Here is a 16,004-nt window from a genome sequence, read left to right as displayed (position 1 = left end):
GCTGAGGTGTACCTAATAATAATATTGATGATGATGATGATGATGAAAATAATAGTAATGACAATAATGATGATGATAATGATAGTAATGATAATTGTAATGATGATACTTATAATAATCATTATAATGATAAGAAGAAGAAGAATGAAAGTTATGATGATGACGATGTTCATCTGCATGTACGCCAGTCCTGAACATTGGCAACAAAGTATATAATGTTCATGTCACTGATATTGATAAATATGCTAAAAAAGAGAAAAGAAATAGTAAACAAGGAAAATGAATTACAAACAAGTTCTACACACAAAAAGACAGATGAAATTACCCTATGCGCACTGAACACCTGTCACCAGCTGCACAACATGAGCGGAAGGCACGTGCAGATCCAAATCGTCTGCTTTGACGCGGAGCACACGGAGGAGATTCACCCCAATGGATTGGTTGGCCGAGACTGTGACCACGGCGTGTACACCAAGACCTACCACATCAGCAAAAGAACTCAGGTGGTCAGGTAAAGCCCAAACAATCAAATGATGTCTGTGCCATTCAAAGCTTCCTTTAAATTAAAAAAAAAAGTGTCTGTACTGATTAAATAAGATAAATGTGCTACTGTAAACAGCGAATGTTTTCACTTTGTGTGATGTATACACATGACATTGACAATGTCTGGCATGCATGTGGTAGAGCAAAAAGAAAAAAAAATCGTGATTTTCAGAATGATAGGTAACTGAACACAGCTTTGCTTTTGTGCATTCAGTCTTTTCCTTGAGTAGTGGGATCTGCACAATAAAATGGCACAGGAAGGAGATATTAACAGAGAGAGAGGGAGGAAGGGAGCATTGTCCTTTTGATCTTTTGCTTCTTCAGAGAATTATCAGCGCTCTGGAACCAGCAGCCAAGCAACAGTAAAGATCTAGAAGGATTATGTTACTGTTCATTTATACTGTTTATTCATTCTGTATTGTGTACATGTCTTTGCAAAATAAAAATAAAAAAGTAAAAAGATCTAGAACAGTAGGAGGAGGGCTGAGATGGAAAGTAATAATAATAATAATAATAATAATAATAATGGATACTTATATAGCACACTATCCAGAAATCTGCTCTAGGTGCTTTACAAAAACGCTTTGTTAACATAAAACATTACATCTATGTTACATACACACACCAAAATATGACTACACACGCACTGCGTACATACATTTTAACAATACATGTGTATGTAACAGCTACCCTAACACATACGCACACATAGGCAGGCACAAACTTAAATAAACGCACGCGCACACAATACACATTCATATACATGCATGTAGTTATGTACACATACATATGTATACATACATAGTCAAGCACAGCTAACGCGGCAAAGGAAGTGGACCTGCCACAATTGAACTTAACTGCTGAGGGAAAAGGTGAGTTTTGAGACGAGATTTAAAAGATGCGAGGGAATCAGAATGACGGAGGTTATCCGGGAGCTTGTTCCACGTCTTTGTAAAGTCACAAAGGTATATGTGGGTGCAGCATGACATTAAAACACACACACAAAAAAAAAAACCCCAAACAAACAAAGAACATGACACAGAAAAATGTAGCGAGAGCGATGATGATGAGCCTGAGACACGCCCCGCTGTGCCCCAGGATCCCCTACCTGCGCACTGAGAGGATCAAGACGAGGGAGACCAAGAAGACGGCCAGGAAGGGGAGAGAAGAGAAATCCACCCCCACCATCAGCTCAGTCCTGGAGGAGCGAGCCACGTTTCTGCCTTCCCCTTACAAAGGTAACAATGCCTGATGTCTTTGTCATTTTTTTTTTTTTTTGGGGGGGGGGGGGGAGGGGGGTATGGAGAGGGAGGATGTAAGGTAATATTCAAATTTCTTAATTAATCAATCAGTCGTTCTGTCAGTTAGTTCATATCTTTATTTTTCTTTCTTTTTTTTTTTTTTTTTTTTTTTTGGGGGGGGAGGGTGGGGTGGGTTAGGGGCAGGGGGGGATGGAGAGGGGGGATGTAGATGATATTCAAATTTTACAATAAAGCATTTCTTAATTAATCAATCAGTCATTCTGTCAGTTAGTTCATATCTTTTTTTTTTTTTTCTTTTTTGGGGGTGTGGGGGGCGGTAGAACCATAATACGTGCAGATATTTTCATACAGGATTGTAAGAAACCCATCACAACAAGGTCAATTCCTTGTCGCGATCTGATGGCTTGATCGAGTGCCTCAGTGACTCAGAGAACTATGCCAATGAGAGCGCAGCAAAGCTCCTGGCAGGGCCGCCCAAGCTGGGCGGGCTGAAGAGTTGAGGACAGACAGATGTGGACCAACCACCTGGCCAAGAGGCTAAGTGGATTTGCATTGGGCTGACACCCATACTGGAGAAAAGAGTTACGATGATGATGGTGATGGTGATGGCCACGATGATCCTTCTTATGATGACGATGATGGTGATGGTAGCGATGATGATGATTGTGATGATGGTGGTGACAATGGTGATGGTGGTAATGATGATGATGATTGTGATGATGATGATGATGATGCTGATAATGGTGATGGTGGTGGTGATGATGATGATGATGATTGTGATAATGATGGTGATGGTGATGATAATGGTGGTGGTGCTAATGGTGATGGTGGTGATAATAATGATGGTGGTGATGATGCTGATGGTAGTGATGGTGATGGTGATGATGATGATTGTGATAATGATGATGGTGATGATAATGATGGTGGTGTTGATAATGATGGTGATGATGATGACGATGACGTGTGTGTGTGTGTGTGTGTGATTTCAGAGCAGTGTTTCCGGCAGTGTGCTACGAAGAGGGAGTACAACACGACCAAGGTGTGTCTGGGTGTCATCACCACCATCCAGGGCTCCTCCTCCCCCCCTCTCTTCTGCCTCAGCAACATCATTCAGAATGCCAGTCAGTGCTTGTTCAACAGTGCATGCGCGTGTGTGTGTGTGTGTGTGCGTGCGTGCGTGCGTGCGCACGCGCGTGTGTGTGCGCACGCAGGAATATTTGTGTGTGTGTGTGTGTGCAGCTAGGAGTATTTTGTGTGTGTGTGTGTGTGTGTGTTTGCGCGCAGGAGTGTTTGTGTGGGTGTGTGCAGAAGAGTATTTGTGTTTGTGTGGGTGTGTGCAGAGGAGTATTTGTGTTTGTGTGGGTGTGTGCAGAGGAGTAATTGTGTTTGTGTGCAGAGGAGTGTTTGTGTGGGTGTGTGCAGAGGAGTATTTGTGTTTGTGTGGGTGTGTGCAGAGGAGTGTTTGTGTGGGTGTGTGCAGAGGAGTGTTTGTGTGGGTGTGTGCAGAGGAGTATTTGTGTTTGTGTGGGTGTGTGCAGAGGAGTGTTTGTGTGTGTGTGTGTGTGTGTGTGTGTGTGTGTGTGCACACACACTCTTGCATGCATGTGTGTGTATGTGTGCCTTCAGAGTGTGACTTGCAGCAATGGCTGAAGTGTATAATGTTTTCATGCATGCTTTTTTTTTTCTTTATGCATTTATGAAATCGACTATGATTTTATTATTTTAAAAATTCTTTCATTTTTTTTTTATGTCTTTTTTTTTTTTGTAAGAAGAAAGTATTTCCAGTTCATATGAATATGTTGCCTCTGTCTCAGGTGAAAAGACCAGGCTGGACGTACTTAAACTGAGCACCAGCTGTGTGTCAGCCCAGGATGGTGGACAGGTGGATATTTTCACCACTGAAGATGGGCCACTCATTACTGAAGGTAACTGCTGGTTTTTGAAAGACAGTTCGTGCACGTCTCTTGATCTCTCCTGAGGGGCAGTGGCGTTATATGAATAAACCATCCATCCATCCATCCTTTATACTGCTGTATTTGACAAGGCATGTAACAGACTTCCTTCCTCCAAATGTTACCTGTGAGTTTCGATTTTACATCAGTGACACAGGTTTATTTTTCCATGTCTGAATTTTTAAAAATTGAATCAGTGACACATAGTTTTTTTTTTTTCCATGCCAGATGTTTCTTTTTTTTAAATTCATTTATTGAATCAGTGACACAGAGCTAATTCATCCATGCCTAATGTATTTTTTTAATTGAGTCAGTGACACAGAGCTAATTCATCCATGCCTAATGTATTTTTTTAATTGAGTCAGTGACACAGAGCTAATTCATCCATGCCTAATGTATTTTTTTAATTGAGTCAGTGACACAGAGCTAATTCATCCATGCCTAATGTATTTTTTTAATTGAGTCAGTGACACAGAGCTAATTCATCCATGCCTAATGTATTTTTTTAATTGAGTCAGTGACACAGAGCTAATTCATCCATGCCTAATGTATTTTTTTAATTGAGTCAGTGACACAGAGCTAATTCATCCATGCCTAATGTATTTTTTTTCACTTGAATCAGTGACACAGAGGTTGTGAAGGCATTGTTCTCATGCCTGACATTTCAGAACTACCATATTCTTTTTCTTCAGGAGAATGTACGTTGAAGGTGACAGTGGCTGGAGAAGAAGCATGGACATCACCAGAATATAAGCCAACAAAAGACCAGATATTGTACAAGGTACGCATACATGTTCAGAGTCCAGTTTTTTTGTTTTCTTTAACCCTTTCACCACCAAGCTCGCATTTATGCACAGGTGTGGTAGAGGACCCATGTCACTGAAAGGTGACCACTCATGGGTCTGTTATCCATGAACCTACTGCTCTTAATTTTCGGTGGTAGGATAGGCCATATTTTCTATACATGGCAGGCGGAATCCCCAGCTATTCTTAGCCACTGTCTTTTTTGTGTTTATATCACAAGGGGATTTTGTACTCTAAATTGACTGGCGGTGAAAGGGTTAAAGTGATGTTCTTTTGTGTTTGACAGTATCTTGAGACATGAAAATATGCAGGGTTTTTTGTGTTTTTTTTTGATTAAAACCAACCAACCAAACAAACAAAATAAAATATTTCTGTTATTTGTACAAAAAAAGGGAAACAGTGTGATTTTAACATCAGAAATGAGAGGCAGGAGGCAGAGTGGAGTGAGGCGCCTTCATCACATCTTAGTTCAGTTTCATTACTGATTCTGCCAACTTGAATTCTGATGTTCACTTTGGAGTGTCCCCTCAAACATGCTGATTGGGTCTCAAGGCCTGACTAAGCGCATTGGGCTACGCTGCTGGTCAGGCATCTGCTTGGCAGATGTGGTGTAGCGTATATGGATTTGTCCGAAGGCAGTGACGCCTCCTTGAGCTACTGAAACTGAAACTGAAACTGATTGGGGCAGACAGACAAAAAGCTCCAGGAGATTCGACTCCTCTTTGTGCTGGACACAGAGCAGGCCAAAATGCACTGCAGCTGTAAATAATGTAGTGCCAGTGCAACAATTTAACAACAGCGACAGCAGCAAACAACACAGGGAAAGAACAAAACAACAAACAAATACCAAGCCTGTAGCATGTAAAAAATAAATGAATAAATGATGAAAACTGTTGCCTATTGAATATACATTTTAAAAACTCTTCTGAATCATGTGCTAGTGACTCTGTTGATGGCCTTACCTGTTCCCATTCCTCACTTACTGATCCCCTCTCTCTTGGTTGAGTCAGCACAGGGTTTCAAAACAAAAATTCCATACTTTTTTCATACATTTTCCTGACCAGACTGAAAATTCCAATGCCAAACTGAACAATAAAAAAACCCAACCCTTTCTGCTACACCACTAATGAAAAGACATCTGTGGATATTCTGGTATCAATTTAAAAAAAAAATTCAACACTTTTTGTTTGTATTGTATTTTGTTCTGTAATGCATTAAGTTCTTTGTTTGATGGGATTGGTCAATGATTTATGAAAATTCCACAACTTTTCCCGACCCTAAAGGGCAACACGCTTTTTCCCCCCCAAGACATTTCCACCACTGGAAATGGTTCTGTCATTTTTCCTGGTATGAAGATGTTTATTTCAAATACCTATCTGATGGGCGCAATAGCCGAGTGGTTAAAGCGTTGGACTGTCAATCTGAGGGTCCCGGGTTCGAATCACGGTGACGGCGCCTGGTGGGAAAATGGTGGAGATTTTTCCGATCTCCCAGGTCAACATATGTGCAGACCTGCTAGTGCCTGAACCCCCTTCGTGTGTATATGCAAGCAGAAGATCAAATACGCACGTTAAAGATCCTGTAATCCATGTCAGCGTTCGGTGGGTTATGGAAACAAGAACATACCCAGCATGCACACCCCCGAAAACGGAGTATGGCTGTCTACATGGCGGGGTAAAAACGGTCATACACGTAAAAGCCCACTCGTGTGCATACGAGTGAACGCAGAAGAAGAAGAAGAAATACCTATCTTTGATTCCACCCTTCTTCAGCCAGGTTTCCCCCAACTCGCCATTCAACCCCCCCCCCCCCCCCATTTTCTCCTGCCTTTTAAATGATAACATTCAAATGTGAAAATTAAGACTTTAATCAAAATGTCTGCAATCACCAGTATGTGTGACGGGACATTAAACAAAATTCCACTCCACTCATTTTTTTTTTTTTTTTTTTTCAAATTTCCAGACTTCCATGATTCTGAATGAACCCTGTGTGTGTGTGTGTGTGTGTGTTCAGCGGGTGGTGACCTACCCCATGCCACCCTACACCCCAAACCCGGGCATCACAGAGCCAGTGGAAGCTGTCCTGCATCTGTCCTGCACTCAGAGTGGTCAGACCAGCTCCTGTTCTTTCACTTATGGTGAGCTGACATGTCTGTTGTTATCTGATCATTGATCTCTCTCTTTCTGTCTCAGTCTGTCTGTCTGTCTCTCTCTTTCTGTCACTGTCTGTCTCTCTCTTTCTGTCACTGTCAGTCTCTCTCTTTCTGTCACTGTCTGTCTCTCTTTCTGTCACTGTCAGTCTCTCTCTTTCTGTCACTGTCTGTCTCTCTTTCTGTCACTGTCTGTCTCTCTCTTTCTGTCACTGTCTGTCTCTCTTTCTGTCACTGTCAGTCTCTCTCTTTCTGTCACTGTCTGTCTCTCTTTCTGTACTCTCTTTCTGTCACTGTCTGTCTCTCTTTCTGTCACTGTCAGTCTCTCTCTTTCTGTCACTGTCTGTCTCTCTTTCTGTCACTGTCTGTCTCTCTCTTTCTGTCACTGTCTCTCTGTCTCTCTCTCTTTCTGTCACAGTCTGTGTCTGTCTAACTCATTTTTTCCCTTTCACACAGTAACATGCTAAAAGGGTATATGTGACTGTCAAAGAGGACATTACTGACTGGGTGGTGTCCTGTAAATAGTTGACAGTGATCCCCACCCCACTCCCCCACCTCTAAATATGGAAATTCAAAAATATACCCAGTTCCACAATTGATATATACATATCCACATAGTAACACATATGAACATCATTCGGACAGTTTTAAAAAGTATGGTTTCAAAATTCATGTCATTGTAAGGAACAGAATGAAGACACAATTGTAGACCAAAATAATAACTCTCAACAGACCAAACACTTCACCAATATGAACTACAAAGTGTTGATTCAAAACACCTGGTCAGTGCCTCTAAAGTCTCTCACACTGCCACATGATTCCAAAGGTCCCATACCTACAAATAATTTTGAAAATTTTAACCCTCCCGCCCCCTCCACTCCAAATTGTTCACGGAATGACGAGAGTAGTTTTAATTACTTTACTGTCAACCATGAGTATATATGGTGAAATTGGATTTCATGTTGGTGCAAGATTTTTATTTTATGCATGCATTCAAGTACAGGACCTTGGTATAAATCATCGTACGACAAACTAGAGACTGGAGTCTGCAGAGATGAAGAGGAAATCTCTTCCAGCCTGGCTACCTCGAGTGATCAGGCAGCGATCATCATGAACTGTTTCAGTGCCAGGAGCGGACATTGGCAAGGAGATCAGAATCAGCCAGCCTTGTGAGAAAAGGATGGACAGAAAGCGTGCCGGCTCTTCTGAAGGTGAGTGTCCAGCCATCACCCCTTCTCACAGCATGTTACATACATAGTGGAGTGATGGCCTAGAGGTAACGCGTCCGCCTTGGAAGCGAGAGAATCTGAGTGCGCTGGTTCGAATCACGGTTCAGCCGCCGATATTTTCTCCCCCTCCACTAGACCTTGAGTGGTGGTCTGGACGATAGTCATTCGGATGAGACAATAAACCGAGGTCCCGTGTGCAGCATGCATTTAGCGCACATAAAAGAACCAACGGCAACAAAAGGGTTGTTCCTGGCAAAATTCTGTAGAAAAATCCACTACGATAGGAAAAACAAATAAAACTACACGCAGGAAAAAATACAAAAAAATGGGTGGCGCTGTAGTGTAGCAATGCGCTCTCCCTGGGGAGAGCCGCCCGAATTTCACACAGAGAAATATGTTGTGATAAAAAGAAATACAAATACAAATACACTAACACGGCTCTTCTGAAGGTGAGTGTCCAGCCATCACCCCTTCTCACAGCGTGTTACATACACTGACACAGCTCTTCTGAAGGTGAGTGTCCAGCCATCACCCCTTCTCACAGCGTGTTACATACACTGACACAGCTCTTCTGAAGGTGAGTGTCCAGCCATCACCCCTTCTCACAGCACGTTACATACACTGACACAGCTCTTCTGAAGGTGAGTGTCCAGCCATCACCCCTTCTCACAGCACGTTACATACACTGACACAGCTCTTCTGAAGGTGAGTGTCCAGCCATCACCCCTTCTCACAGCGTGTTACATACACTGACACGGCTCTTCTGAAGGTGAGTGTCCAGCCATCACCCCTTCTCACAGCACGTTACATACACTGACACAGCTCTTCTGAAGGTGAGTGTCCAGCCATCACCCCTTCTCACAGCATGTTACATACACTGACACAGCTCTTCTGAAGGTGAGTGTCCAGCCATCACCCCTTCTCACAGCGTGTTACATACACTGACACAGCTCTTCTGAAGGTGAGTGTCCAGCCATCACCCCTTCTCACAGCATGTAACATACACTGACACAGCTCTTCTGAAGGTGAGTGTCCAGCCATCACCCCTTCTCACAGCGTGTTACATACACTCACACGGCTCTTCTGAAGGTGAGTGTCCAGCCATCACCCCTTCTCACAGCATGTAACATACACTAACACGGCTCTTCTGAAGGTGAGTGTCCAGCCATCACCCCTTCTCACAGCATGTTACATACACTGACACAGCTCTTCTGAAGGTGAGTGTCCAGCCATCACCCCTTCTCACAGCGTGTTACATACACTGACACAGCTCTTCTGAAGGTGAGTGTCCAGCCATCACCCCTTCTCACAGCGTGTTACATACACTGACACAGCTCTTCTGAAGGTGAGTGTCCAGCCATCACCCCTTCTCACAGCGTGTTACATACACTGACACAGCTCTTCTGAAGGTGAGTGTCCAGCCATCACCCCTTCTCACAGCATGTAACATACACTGACAGTCAGTCATCCTGCAAAACTTTTTCATTTTTCTGGTCATTTGGTGCAGAACCGATTCACATGAAAATTATCATTATTTTCTACATCCCCATCTGTTACTCTCAAAGTATTGTATTGTATTGTATTACTCTCTTTTTTCAAAATGGATTTCTCTGTGTGAAATGTATAAAACACTGATGTCTAAAACTGAATTACTCTCTTTTGTCACAACAGATTTCTCTGTGTGAAATGTATAAAACACTGATGTCTAAAACTGAATTACTCTCTTTTGTCACAACAGATTTCTCTGTGTGAAATGTATAAAACACTGATGTCTAAAACTGAATTACTCTCTTTTGTCACAACAGATTTCTCTGTGTGAAATGTATAAAACACTGATGTCTAAAACTGAATTACTCTCTTTTGTCACAGCAGATTTCTTTGTGTGAAATGTATAAAACACTGATGTCTAAAACTGAGACTGTATGACTAACATTGCATCATAACAGTCATTGTCAATTTTGACAGGGTAGAAAACAAGTAGTTTAACAGGGTAGAAAATAGTCAGTTTCTAATCATATGTGACTTTTGATAATTGTGTACACATCATCATCATACATAAACCACAATGCAAAGACATACATGGACTGCATTTTGCTTTTCAGTGGAGGGAATTTTGTCACACGGTGGTGTCAAACTGCGCATCAAAGACACAGATCCTTGCACACAGGTTCAAGGTAGGTCGATATGTTTCCATTGCAGTTACTGTTGTTGGCGTGTTTGTGTTTATGTTAAGGTGGTTAGTTTCACTGTGCTCTTCTTTAGATTTGTTGGTGGGTGTGTGCCAGTGTGAGGGAATGAAATAGACATTACTGAATAATTCATAATGCAATAGTACATATATATATATATATGATAGTCAGTCGTGTTCGACTATAACCATCAGAACAGCATAGGAGGCAACTGCTGTTCCGACTATTTGGGCTAGAATTTTATTATAGAGGAGAGTGTCTTGCCCAAGTACATCCCCACTCTCTCGGCCAAGAGGGTTTTAGGATAGTCGGCGTTGGGATGATTCCCAAAGGCCAACTAGCCCTCAAGGCTGCAGCATGAAGAGCCAGTGCAATTTTGCCTCCTAGTTTGAGAGTCATAGTCCTTCACAAAAGACTAAGCTGTAAATGGTTTCCCATTGACTGGAGAAACCATTGATAATACAGCTCTCACTTTGCTGTTGGCCCAAATGTAAACTTATGTCAATCTGTGATATAAGCCGAGTGTTGGGCCTAATACATGGTATGGTATGTCGTTTAATTTTCTGGACATGTGAAACTTGTAACAGGTTTGGTGAGAACTTGACAAAAAACATCAAAGGGTGGGCAGGGATTCTTTTCCCTGTGCCTTAAATCATGATTCTGAATAGAAATTTGGGTGCTGATTTGCATATAGGACCTTTAAAACAGTACCTGTCCTCAGTTAAATTATGTTGGAGGATGTCCATCAAAGAAGACAGACAAAACATAGACTGAATGTCTTGATGTTCATCATGATTCAGATGGCTTAGGAGGATTGTGAACTAGGAATATTAGCTTATATTTCAGCAGTTTACGTCTGCTACAATGAATATCAACATATATAGATTTCAGCAGTTTATGACTGCTTCAAGGAATATTAACTTACATTTCAGCAGTTTGTGACTGCTTCAAGGAATATTAAATTACATTTCAACAGTTTGTGACTGCTTCAAGGAATATTAACTTACAGTTCAGCAGTTTGTGACTGCTCAAGGAATATTACCTTATATTTCAGCAGTTTATGACTGCTTCAAGGAATATTACCTTATATTTCAGCAGTCTGCAACTGCTAGGTGGTGTCAGTCACTCAAGAAGTGTTCTTTCCGCAGACTGCAAAAAGGAGTATCAACTTATATTTCAGCACTTTACATTACAGCAGTTTATGACTGTTATAAGGAATATCAATTTATATTTCAGCAGTTTACAATTGCTATAAGGAATATTACCTTATATTTCTGCAGTTTATGACTGCTAGGGTGGTATCAATTTCTCAAAGAGTGTTCTCTCTCTTTCTCTTACAGCCGCCAGCCCCCTCACTGACCATCAGACTCAGCTCACTGTGCGTGCCGTGGACAGGACAACTGGGACGGTGATCCACATGGACCCCGTTCAGCACGCTCTCCAAAGCGCCGTGGGATGTTCTCTGCTGTCAGGTCGCCCCCAGGCCGTCCCTGTAACGCTGGGCCGACCAGATCTCGCTCCCTCCACCTCCGCCTCCCATGTGATCGTGTCGCAGGCAGTGAAGGACGAAGCTCCTATGACCGAATGCTCCACCGTTCAGGTCATCAACAGTGAGTTCTCCCAGCCGGGCAGCAACAGCTACACGCCAGGAACTGTGCTGCAGTCTGTCAGCCTCCCGTCCTCCTTCAGTTTGGACCAGCTGAACTCTTCTGGGATCTTCACCACTTCTGGTGAACTGCTCAGCTCCAGAGTCTTTGAGATGGTCGCCCCTTTTATGGTTGGGCAAGATGACTGAGGGTTTGATGGTAGGGCAGGGAGGGAGTGGGAAATTTGCTGTCTGGGTCTGGCAGAGATTGGGTTGACACTTGTACTTATGTTTCAAGAATCTCACCACAAACTGACCTTCTTATTGTATATGTATATATATATGTGTGTGTACAGGGGTAGATAGATATATGCATATCTGAGAGAGAGAGAGAGGGAAAGGGAGAGACGGAGAGAGGGCGTTTGGTGAAAGACTGGTTGAGAGAAGGCACCGTGGGACACCTCACCTCAGTGTATTTATATAATGAAAGTTGTGGTGTGTGGATCCTGCCAGATACGTCTGACACACAGTAATGCATTACATCATTTATCACCATCTCTGAACTGACAACGCCTTTGATATTGGTGATCCCCAAATGAAGTTTTGGTGATCAGTGATCTCCATGGTGACAGTTCCAAACAAGAGGATGTTGTTCTACGAAAACAAATGTGAATTTTTTCTTACTTTTTTCTTCTTTCAAGCTTTGTAATAAACCTCCTTTGCTGTCAACAAATTTGGGTGATTGTTCTTGACAGTTAATGAACATTTGCATCTGAAAGCGAGTGTTATATATATATGCACACACACACACATATATATATACACACACACACGCACTGATAGTGCCATCTCTTTAAGCCAAGGCTGCATGAATGTGAGGGTGAAGTTGGTGCATGTGCTTAATTGCAAATATGGAAGTACATGCTAATCTTTTATGTGTTTGTGTGTGCATTCTAATGTTTTAGTGTATGATATCTATCCATGCTAGTGTTTAAATATGTTTATTATGTATGTCCATGCTGTTTAAGAGTGTGTCTGCATGCAAATGGTAGAGTAAGTGTGTGTGCAAGCTGATACTTAAGCATGTGTGCACATGGCATTGTTAAAAAGCGTGTGCACATGCTACTATTGAAGTGTGCAGGCATGCGTTATGTGATATGACAGATGAAATGAACATATTACTGATTTATGTTCCGAGTAGTACGCTGGGAATTTTACACTTTCAGAAGATAAGAGCATTTGTAAATGATTATCAAAATCACAAGGCGATGGATGTCTGTTTGCAAATGCAATAAACCACAAATACACAGTGCAATTTGTGTTCATGTCTGTTCTTGTCTCTCTTTGCCTGTTTTGGTCTCCTCATGTAAATAGTCTGGTGCAACATGACAAGCTCACTGAACATTTCATCTAAATGAATTCTGGTCAAGCTGTTGTCCGTCTGTGAGGGAATAAATACCGGATGAAAGAAGAAAAAAAAAAAAGAGTGAAAATTACTTTTGCCTTTCTTCCTTCTTGGGGAGAAAGGAGAAAAAACAAAACAAAAACAAACAAACAAAAAAACAACAAACAGCAGGATTTACGTGGCACTGTGGCAAAATGGGTAGTGTCACAGACTGATGACTGGGAGACCAAGGTTTTGAACCCAGTCAGAGGCCTACTGTTGTGGGATCTTTCAATCGGTGTGGCCAGCACCTCTTTTTTTTGTTTTGTTTTTGGCTGCCTGTCATCTGCATGGTTTCAGTGGCATTACTCCCACACTGCTCATTCTGCGCCCCCCCCCCACCCCCCCTTGTATGGCCACACCTGGGTTTGTCTGTCACCTCTTTTCTTAGCAGCATGTGCTAAGGGCTAAAATGGTAAGACTGGAACCCACACCCCCCTGAAAGCAGAGTGTGGCTGCTTACATGGCAGGGTAAAAATGGTCATACACGTAAAAGCCCACTCATGTACATATGAGTGAATGTGGGAATTGCAGCCCATGAACGTAGAAGAAGAAGAGGAACCCACACATTTAGGTGTCATCCATTTAAAAGAAATCTCTCTTGAGAAGTGAACAAATTCCATGACCAACATGGCAGGTGGTCTGGCTGACACTGGGGTCTATGGGAGTGAAGAGAACAGCTCTGTCACTCTCTCTCAAATCTACATGGATCTCTTTAAGCATCATCGTATTGTATTGTATTGTATTGTATTGTATTGTATTGCCTTACCCTTTGTCACAACAGATTTCTCTGTGTGAAACTTGGGCTGCTCTCCCTGGGGAGAGTGCATCTCCGCAGCGTAGTGCCACACTTTAAAAAAAAATTTCTCTGCCTGTGAGTATATTTGTTTTATCATCAAAGTGGATTTGATTTTTCAACAGCACTGCCCCTGCTACTACTGAACACCACTGGAGGCCTCTACATTCCAGACCCCTGCTACTATTACTTAACACTACCATAGGCCGATAATTCCACACCACAGCTACAAATACTTAACACTACTATGGGCTTCTACATTACAGCCCCAGCTAATAATAGTAACACTGAATACAATTGCATACCTCTACATTCCAAGCTCCATATAATACAACTGAAGACTTCAGCTCCAGCTACTGCAACTGAACACTACAGTTGGCATCTTCATTCCAAACTCCAGCTACTTCTACTGAACACTACTGTAGCCAACTTCATTCCAAGCTCAAGATATTACTCCTCAAACACTACTGTAGCCAACATCATTCCAAGCTCCAGATATTACTACTCAAACACTACTGTAGCCAACTTCATTCCAAGCTCCAGATATAACTACTCAAACACTACTGTAGCCAACTTCATTCCAAGCTCCAGATATTACTACTCAAACACTACTGTAGCCAACATCATTCCAAGCTCCAGCTACTACTACTGAACACTAGTGTAGCCATCTTCATTCCAAGCTCCAGCTTATACTACTGAACACTACTGTAGTCAACTTCATCTTCATTCCAAGCTCCAGCTACTGCTACTGAACACTACTGTAGCCACTTTATCTTCATTCCAAGCTCCAGCTACTACTACTGAACACTACTGTAGCCAACTTCATCTTCATTCCAAGCTCCAGCTACTACTACTGAACACTGCTATGGGCCTTTACATTCCAAGCTCCAGCTACTACTACTGAATACTATTGTAGGCCTCTACATTCAAAGCTCCAGCTACTACTTCTAAATACTACTGCAACTTGTGTAAGCATCTTCATTCAAAGCTCCAGCTACTACTTCTAAATACTACTGCAACTTGTGTAAGCATCTTCAGAGCTCCAGCTACAACTACTGAACACTGCTATGGGCTTTTACATTCCAAGCTCCAGCTACTACTACTGAACACTACTGTAGGCCTCTACATTCCAAGCAGTGAAACTTTCAGCTGTTTGTTTCTGACATTCTGTGTCCTGCAGGTTTCAGTTGCCATTGCACTAGTGACGATGCAACCGAGCGATCTTTCACTTACTTTCACAAATTGCCAGGGCAATTCTGTTTTCAGTGCTATTTTTCCAGTAGACTGGGCATAAGTGTGTGTTCATTCATTTTGTATACAGTTAGGTTTTGCCATGGCTAGCTTCCTCCAATCCTTACGTTCATAAACTAAGGAAGCAAGTCTTTAACCCAGGTTCAGTTTTCTTTCCATGCACGTGTATGTGTGATACATCTGCGAAAAATTTATTATTGGAGTTTTCTCAGCAAGTGGTACAAGAACAAAACCTCTGCAGAATGGTAGGTTCTACATGCATGCATTAGTGTGTGCGCATTCCTGCATGTGTGCATGAGTCTGTGTATGAGCATATTACATGTGTGTGTGTTGGTGTTAGTGTTAAAATGTTAGTGTGTGTGTGTGTGCGTGCAAAACAACAGCGCATTCTAATTTTCAAATGATTTCTAGTTGTGAGAGTATGTACTGTGTGCAACCGTCAACATATGCATGTGTGAACCTTGTGTGTGTATATGAATGTGTATCTTCAAGTGTGCATTACATTAATGACGTTGCAATAAAAAGAAAAAGAAAAACCATCACAAGACAACTTCTGACAGAACACTTGACTGCTTGTGAAGCAAGGATTCAGTAGTCTAAGAAACGTCTGGCATAGTTTCCTCCTAGTCCTCCGATTCTCTGTCTGCCTTCCTGTTTCAGCAGATCTGTGGACGTGGAATGTTTCCTTCAACCCTATTTTTATCACGTCACACAGCTGACACCTCACCCAGACATCACGCCAGCTCACAGGCCTCACAACCGTCATCCACTTGTACACATGAACACACGCAGACTTTGAC

General features: G+C 42.2%; 1 protein-coding gene across 1 annotated transcript in view; it reads left to right on the top strand.

The window, feature by feature from the left end:
- Positions 1-13,453, top strand: part of LOC143296198 (uncharacterized) — a 16,489-nt gene extending 3,036 nt beyond the window's left edge. The window contains exons 3-11 of the mRNA XM_076608011.1: positions 354-511; positions 1,642-1,781; positions 2,795-2,926; positions 3,620-3,730; positions 4,450-4,538; positions 6,575-6,698; positions 7,835-7,921; positions 10,042-10,113; positions 11,469-13,453. Coding sequence (XP_076464126.1) covers positions 354-511; positions 1,642-1,781; positions 2,795-2,926; positions 3,620-3,730; positions 4,450-4,538; positions 6,575-6,698; positions 7,835-7,921; positions 10,042-10,113; positions 11,469-11,923 — 1,368 coding nt within the window. The 3' untranslated portion in view covers positions 11,924-13,453. The remainder of the gene's footprint in view (positions 1-353; positions 512-1,641; positions 1,782-2,794; positions 2,927-3,619; positions 3,731-4,449; positions 4,539-6,574; positions 6,699-7,834; positions 7,922-10,041; positions 10,114-11,468) is intronic.
- The last annotated feature ends 2,551 nt before the right edge of the window (positions 13,454-16,004 follow it).

The sequence above is a fragment of the Babylonia areolata genome, chromosome 21 (genome assembly GCF_041734735.1).
Source record: "Babylonia areolata isolate BAREFJ2019XMU chromosome 21, ASM4173473v1, whole genome shotgun sequence".
Taxonomy (NCBI): Eukaryota; Metazoa; Mollusca; class Gastropoda; order Neogastropoda; family Buccinidae; genus Babylonia; species Babylonia areolata.
This window is presented reverse-complemented; position numbering and strand designations above follow the sequence as displayed.